Source organism: Scyliorhinus torazame, chromosome 28, assembly GCF_047496885.1.
Source record: "Scyliorhinus torazame isolate Kashiwa2021f chromosome 28, sScyTor2.1, whole genome shotgun sequence".
Taxonomy (NCBI): domain Eukaryota; kingdom Metazoa; phylum Chordata; class Chondrichthyes; order Carcharhiniformes; family Scyliorhinidae; genus Scyliorhinus; species Scyliorhinus torazame.
The window spans coordinates 13290339-13298381 of NC_092734.1; the positions used below are offsets into that span (position 1 = coordinate 13290339).

Sequence of the window (8043 nt, forward strand, 5' to 3'; positions counted from 1 at the left end):
TTCTTATGATTTTTTTTTTTTGTCCCATTCATTTGGGACACAGTCTTCGACCAGCCCCCTGGATTGGAGGGCATGAAATAAGTGAGATAGTCCCGCTACGTTGGACAATACTCTTGAATTATGCTCCCGCCTCTCATTTGCAGTAATTCTCAATTTGTGAGTGAAGCTCAGGAGTTGGGACAATTGAATAATCAATCCTGGGGTAAGCCGACATGATTCTCGGCACCTCTGGAGCTGGGTTCAAAATCGGTCCGCACACAAGCAGGATGAAAGTTTCCAGCCTTTTTTAGTGATCTCTAGTAATCCAGAGATGCAGGGCAATGTCCTGGGGACCAGGTTCCAATCCCCCCATTGCAGATGATGAAATTAGAATTCAGTAAAAATCAGGAAACCTTTGTCGTTTTTAAAAAAAACAAAAACATCTGGTGGGCAGCACGTTGGAGCAGTGGTTAGCATTGCTGCCTCACGGCGCCGAAGTCCCAGGTTCGATCCCAGTTCTGGGTCACTGTTTACGCGGAGTTTGCACATTCTCCCTGTGTTTTCATGGGTTTCATCCCCACAACCCAAAGATGTGCAGGGTAGGTGGATTGGCCACGCTAAATTGCCCCTTAATTGGAAGAAAATGAATTGGGTACTCTAAATTTATTTTAAAAAAACATCTGGTTCGCTAATGTCCTTTAGGGAAGGAAATTTGCCACCCGCACCTGGTCTGGCCCACATGTGACTCCAGACCTGCAGCAATGTGATTGACTCTTTTGCCCCCCCCCCCCCCCCCCCCCCTCCGAAAATGGCCGAGCAAGCCACTCTGTTGAAGGGCAATTAGGGATGGCAACAATTGCTGGCCCAGCCAGCGACACCCACACTGCATGAATGAATAAATGGTGGGGGGTGGGGATGAGAAAGTTGGCAGGAGGGTATCTTTGCTTATAGTGTCAGGATTCATCTGCTTCTTTGTTCATCGTTGTTGGTATAATTTGAACCTATTTCCTCTAGGTACTGTTCGCCTGCGCGGAGGCACTTTACGCTCACGGCTACAACAACGAAGCTTGTCGACTAGCAATTGATCTCGCCAGAGACCTCTTGGCCAATCCTCCGGATCTGAAGGTGGAACAGCCTCAGACGAAGGTAAAAACAATAAAATTGCATTCACGTTCGATCGATTCCACTCGCTGCACTTACTTTCTTTTTGTGAATTATTGGAACGAAGGCCAGTCCTTTTAAACGCCGCCTGCGGAGTTTTTAATGATTGCGGGTCCATACCTACATCGTAACAACCACTTGCATTCTGATCGGAGGTCGAGGAAAAACCTCTTCACCCAAAGGGTGGTGGGAATCTGGAACTCGCTGCCTGACAGGGTGGTAGAGGTGGGAGCCCTCACAACATTTAAAGAAGCATTTAGATGAGTACTTGAAACACTAGCATACAAGGCTACAGACTTAAGTGGGATGGGAATAGATAGGAGCTTGATGGCCGGTGCAGATTATGGGCCGAAGGGCCTCTTTTTGTGCTGTAAACTCTATGATAGCACCTATAAACATCCCAAAGGGCACCGCACGAGTGCTAAAAGACAGATTTGACACTAAGAGAGATGATTGGACAAGTGGTGGGAAGCTTAATCAACGAGGTAGGTTTTAAGGAGGTGACTTCAAGAAGGAGTATGAATCGGTGAGGTATAGGAAAGGAATTCCAGAGCTGGGGACCCAGGCAGCTGGATGCACCGTCACCAGTGGTGATGTGATGAAATTGCGGATGCACAAGAGGTGAGGATTGGGGAAGTGCAGAGTTCTTTAAGGATTTGTATGGTTGGAAGAATCTACAGAGATGGGGAAGGGACAAGGCCAACACGAGGATAACAATCTTAAAATCAAAGTGTTGCCAGACTGGAAGCCAATGAAAGGCTGGACCTGACAGAGGCCTACCTCTGAAAATGTTTGATTGGGTAGAGGTAGAGAAGGTGCTTTCACTTCATAGAATCATAGAATCACTACAACGCAGAAGGAGGCCATTCGGCCCATCGAGTCTGCACCGACCCTCCAAAGGAGCACCCTACCTAAGCCCACACCCCACCCTATCCCCGTCACCCAGTAACCCCACCTAATATTTCTGGACACTTGAGGCAATTGAACATGGCCAGCTCGGCACATATTTGGACTGTGGGAGGAAACTGGAGCACCCGAAGCAAACCCACGCAGACACGGGGAGAATGTGCAAACAGACACGGGGGGAATGTCCACACGGACAGTCACCCGAGGCTGGAACTGAACCCGGATCCGTGGTGCTGTGAGGCAGCAGTGCTAACCACTGTGCCACCGTGCCTCCCTCCTTGTGGGAGAATCTAAAACCAGAAGCTTCAGGTAAAAGATAGAGATGAATAAATTCAAATGTGAATTCACTATTCACTAATAGTAAACGTCTTTACTCGGGGAGCGGTGTGAACCTGGATCTCGTTACCAAGGGTAGTTGAGGCGAATGTCATAGAGGCATTTACTGGGAATCTGGATCAACATGAGGGAGCGAAGAATAGAAGGATATGTAAAAAGAGTGCGTCAAAGCGGGGTGAAAGGTGACGCGTGTGGATCACAAATGGTAGCATAGACCAGTTGGGTCGAATGGCCAACTTTTACGCTGTAGAGTCAGTGTAATGTCATCTCCACACAAAGAATGCAAGTTTCTTGTGGCTTTGAATTTCAAAGTATTAAGTAATCAATGATGCCTTAGTCTAGGAGACATCTTCAGTGATGCTTTTAATTTGTGATGTTAAATTTCTTCCATTACTGTCACCACAGATGGAGTACATTTTACTCTTTCCTTGTACCACTTGAAATGCTGCGTAAAGGTACTCAAACTGTGGAAAGACGAAGCTATAATCTTAATTGTACTGTTGGATGTTTTTCACTTTGAACACTCTGGAAAAACTGTGCGTGACACTAAAAATAGGAGCTCAGACTCCATGTGATTATATAGCAGTACAACTTAAGTGGCATGACGGGAACTTTGAGTTGCTGTTTTGCTTCTGCATTGCAAACATTTAAGGTGATTGACAAGAGAACCGAAAGTGGAGGCAAGGAGAATTTATTTTTGCTCAGTGGTGTCCGATGAACTGGAAAGCGCCACCTGAAAGAGTGGGGGAAGTCACGTTAATGGTTAGCTACAAAAGGGAGTCGGGTAAATACTTAAAAAGAAAAATAATTCGGGGCCAGGGGAAATTGAACTAATGGGACAATTGTCCTTTCAAAGAGCTGGATGGGCTGAAACGCCACCTCTGGTGCTTCATATTTCTGTTCATCGTAACTCTAAATAGCGAGAGTACTGAAGAATGATATCTTAAGTCCAAAATGTACAGGTTAGGTGGCTTTGACAAAGAGTCGTCCAGACTCTGAACGTTAGCTCCCTTCTCTCTCCACAGACGCTGTCAGACCTGCTGAGATTGTCCAATATTTTTGTTTGATTCCAGCCCCTGTCATTTGCTTTTATTTTACCTTTTGACATCTAACTGCAGGTTTCTTTCAGGCACAGAAGCATTACTGTAAACCCACCGAAAACTAGACCTTATTTCTAATGTCTACCAATGCGAATGTAAATCCCGTAAAACTACCTTTTGGCTACCTCGGGGCTGGTTTAGCACAGTGGGCTAAACAGCTGGCTTGTAATGCAGAACAATGCCAGCAGCGCGGGTTCAATTCCCGTACCGGCCTCCCCGAACAGGCGGCCGGAATGTGGCGACTAGGGGCTTTTCACGGTGACTTCATTGAAGCCTACTTGTGACGATAAGCGATTATTATTATAACATGAGAAATTTCTTCACTCGAGAGGTTTGTGAATCATCTGCGGAAGCTTAGCCTTTGAGAACATTCAAGACTGGAATCAATAAATGTTGGACATTGAAAGATGTGAAGACAGGGCAGGAAAGTGAAGTTAAGGTAGAAGAGCAGCCAGCCACACTCTCATTGGCTGGCGTAACAGGCCCTTGCTTTTTGTTGACTTTGGGGACGAATAGAACTAGTGGTCACTCTTTTTAAAAAAAAAAATAAGGGGTCACCCATTTATTCAGAGATGAGGTGAAATGTTTACTCTTGAGGCACGTAAGTATTTGGAACACTTCCTCAAAAGGCAGTGGTAGCAGAGCCTTTTTGTTCGGAGCCAGATAGATTCCTGATAAGCAAGGGGGTGAAAGGTTATCTGGGCTAGGTGGGAAAGTGGAGGAGGCAATCGGATCAGCCTGATATTGAATGGAGGAGCCGGTTCGAGGGGCCGAGTCCCCTAGGTCGTACGTTCACATGAGCAACAGTTTCTCACCCGATACTTACCGTTCCAAGCTCTGTTGAAAACTATTGAAGGAATGTCAACACATAACAGCATTTGTTTTTCAGGGCAAGAAGAACAAAGTTTCAACTCACAAGCAGACCCTAATTGCTACCAATACCCTGGCTAAAGCTGCCTTCTTGCTAATTGTCCTCAGTGAGAGGCAGGAGCTCCACAATCTTGCCTATTGCATTGGCATGTTTTCCTTAGAACTGCAGAGACCACCAGCATCAACGAAAGCCCTGGAGGTGAGCAAGGGTTTTAACAATTGCCGTAACCTGTCATAGAATACAAAGGGGTGTGAATTTCCCCGGAGCTACTCCGGAAGGATATCCCTGTGGTTATTCCATTCAAATTGGGCTGGAGCATCTCTAGGATCTAGATCAGTGATGAGAAATCTGGGATAGGGCACGAGTGACCCTCCCTTCATCTCAGTGGGCCGCAGGTTTGAAGTTGGGCTTGTTCACTAACCATGGCCCCATGAGCGAGATTCAATGCATTTAAAACACGCCAAATATTTCCTAACGATTTACAGAAAATGTGTAATAATTTATCTTTTAATGGAACTATCATCAACTTCAAATTGTAAAAACAAAATAAATATTTGCAATTTGGACACAGACCGAGTTACAGACATGGGAGTCTCCAGTCACACTGGTGGGGAAGAAACCTACACGGACGGAAAACAGAAGAATGTGGCGACCCTGCTCACAGATACCGGCCAACAACATGGTTCATGGGCTGCACTCGGAGCCCAGAGGGGTCGCATGTGGCCCCCTGGGGTCGCAGGGTGCCCACCACTGATCTAGATGTCCCAGTGGGTGGCATTTGATGGTGGCGCCTATAATATGGTCATCGGCCAAAGCAGTGGGTCGAAGGGCAGCACGGTAGCATAGTGGATAGCACAATTGCTTCGCAGCTCCAGGATCCCAGGTTCGATTCCCGGCTTGGCTCACTGAGTGTGCGGAGTCTGCACGTTCTCCCCGTGTCTGCGTGGGTTTCCTCCGGGTGCTCCGGTTTCCTCCCACAGTCCAAAGATGTGCAGGTTAGGTGGATTGGCCATGATAAATTGCCCTTAGTGTCCAAAATTCTAAATTGCCCTTAGTGTTGGGTGGGGTTACTGGGTTATGGGGATAGGGTGGAGGTGTGGGCTTAGGTAGGGTGCTCTTTCCAAGAGCCGGTGCAGACTCGATGGGCTGAATAGCCTCCTTCTGCACTGTATATTCTTTGATTCTATGTTGATTCTGTGAAGTTCTGCCTCCTTTTGGGGTATGCAGTCCTACTGTTTCATTGCCTAGGCTCTGCGAGGCATCAAATTCAGTTGGTCTATGAGAATTGTTTGCCCTTTGCAGGGGCAGTGGAGGAGGTATTTGAGCTTCTGGGGCGTAGGAGATTCTGTGGAGGAGAGGGAGATTGTATTTGCAGATTAAACGTTCAAGCGTGCTCTGTTACATCCTTGTAAGGAATTGTAATAGTTATAGTTTTTTTAATAACCTTGTGGATTCTATTTCATATGCTGAAAAGAGCAATAAACATGATTTAATAAGGAAATTAAAGTCTTTATTTTCCCCCTCCCATTGTGGTTTCTTAAAACTTCTGTTACGGATTTAATTAAAATTCTGCAAATTTCAAAATGGGCTGCAGATTCCTCGGTTATTTAATGGAACAAGAATGTTGCGGATCAGAGATTGCTCGCAGCTTTCCAATGAAAATGCAGAACTGTCTTAAGCAGGAAGGAGCTGGTGGTGCAGTGTTAATGTCACTTGACTGGCCATCTAGAGGCCCAGGCTGATGCCCTGGGGACACGGGCAACGTGGTTAACTCTTAGCTGCCCTTTGGACTGTCCTCGCAAGAAACTCAGTTGAAGGGCCATTGGGGACGAGCAACAAATGCTGGCCTTATCCATGATGCCCACGCCTCCTGAAAGAATAGATTTTTTTTTAAAAAAGCAAATGGTCCCATTCCTGTTTGGAACAGAGGCGTTTGAATGCCATCGTGGACGTCAATATATCACTAGCGTGTGAATTTGATTTTGAAACTTTACATTCAGTGCCCTTGAATAAATTAACTTGGGGCTGGATTTCCTGGTCATTCCCGTCAGCAGGGTTTTCCAGTCCGGCTGAAGGAGACCCCCCCCTCCCCTCCACCCTCCACCATGGCGGGTTCCTGGGTGGTAGGGCAAGCAAGCAATGCAAATGACCATTGCCGCTCTCTGAAATCCTTTATTTAATTTGCATTGCTCGCATCCCTTGCCTTCCCCAACCGTGGAAACCGTCGGCCCAGTTACTTAGAATCTTTAAACAGCTTTCGGGTGCGTGCAGGTTAAGTACAACCTTGAGCAGTCTCCAATCTTCCGCACTGTCTTTCCATTAAGAGGATAGGCAGAAAATGGCGATGCAACACTCTATATTCTGCGCACTAGGTGCAATGGACTTGCTTAGTTGACCCACCAATGACTAAGGTAGTGGCTGAAACTTGTTCAACTTCTAACGTAAACCATGGAGTGACCCTTTAATTGAAAGCACAAGTGATTTTAACTCCACTTACCGCAGGATCGGGGGGGGGGAGATGAAGATATTTATGGTTGTGCCACTGATATTTCTGCGGCCCAGGTGAAAGCTCTGGGGCCAGGAGTTCCCACCTCCACCACGGCAACTGGTAGAATTTAAAATCAGTTAATAAAGTCTTGAATTATAAAGCTAGTCTCCGCAACAGTGGCCTGGAAACTGCCATCAATTGTCACAAAAACCCATCGGGTTCACTCATTCAGTTCAAAGGCAATTCGGGATGGGCAACAAATGCTGACCTTGCCCCTCTTCCCCAGAGAGCACTGAAGGCAGTGACATTGAATATTTTTAAGGATGAGGGAGATGGATTCTGGAGGCATATAATAATAATAATACTCGCTTATTGTCACAAGTTGGCTTCAATGAAGTTACTGTGAAAAGCCCCTACTCGCCACATTCCGGCGCCTGTTCGGGGAGGCCGGTACGGGAATTGAACCCGCGCTGCTGGCATTGATCTGCATATACAAGCCAGCGGTTTAGCCCACTGTGCTAAACCAGCCCCTCATGTAGGCCAGACCAGGTGAGGACCAGATTGGTGAACCAGATGGGTTTTTTATGACAACCAACAATGGTTTAGACTTCTAATTCCAGATTTGTATTCAAATTATCACCATCTGCCATGATGGGAATCGAACCTGGGACCCCAGAGCATTACCTTGGGTCTCTGGATTACTAGTCGAGTGATAATACCACTGCCTCCCCTGTCAGAAGTCCACCCGCTATTGGGATGCAATCCTATCGTATATCACAATACTCACTGCAACAAAGCTCGATGTGACATTTTCCACTTCTCCAATCCAGGATGAACTTTAGTTGCCATTGTCTTTTTAGTCAAGGTGTGATATTTGCAATGTTCCCTTCTGTGTGTTTGGTATTCCAAAGTATCCCATCAGTTTTCTGTATAACGCACAGTGATCACAGTTTATCCATTCCCTTTTTTGTTCTTCAAATAGTTTTGACTCACGGTAGCATGCACCCTCAAAAGTGTTCCCACCTCTTTCAGGTGAAGCTCGCCTTACCAGGAATCGGAAATTGTGGCTTGTTGAAGAAGATCCCGTTGGGCGTCAGTGAGATGAACACGATCCGGGAAAGGGCGGAACAGCTGAGGGAAGGAAACTGTCATGCGATTACAGGCCTGTCCTGCCGCGCAGTTGGCCAGTTTCATCTTTGATG

At 46.5% G+C, this 8043-nt stretch overlaps 1 protein-coding gene across 1 annotated transcript in view; it reads left to right on the forward strand.

Annotated features, from left to right (window-relative positions):
- zswim8 (zinc finger, SWIM-type containing 8) overlaps window positions 1-8043 on the forward strand; it is a 199523-nt gene that overhangs the window by 146846 nt on the left and 44634 nt on the right. Inside the window, 4 exon segments of the mRNA XM_072491513.1 lie at window positions 994-1125; window positions 4372-4551; window positions 7874-7987; window positions 7990-8015. Coding sequence (XP_072347614.1) covers window positions 994-1125; window positions 4372-4551; window positions 7874-7987; window positions 7990-8015 — 452 coding nt within the window.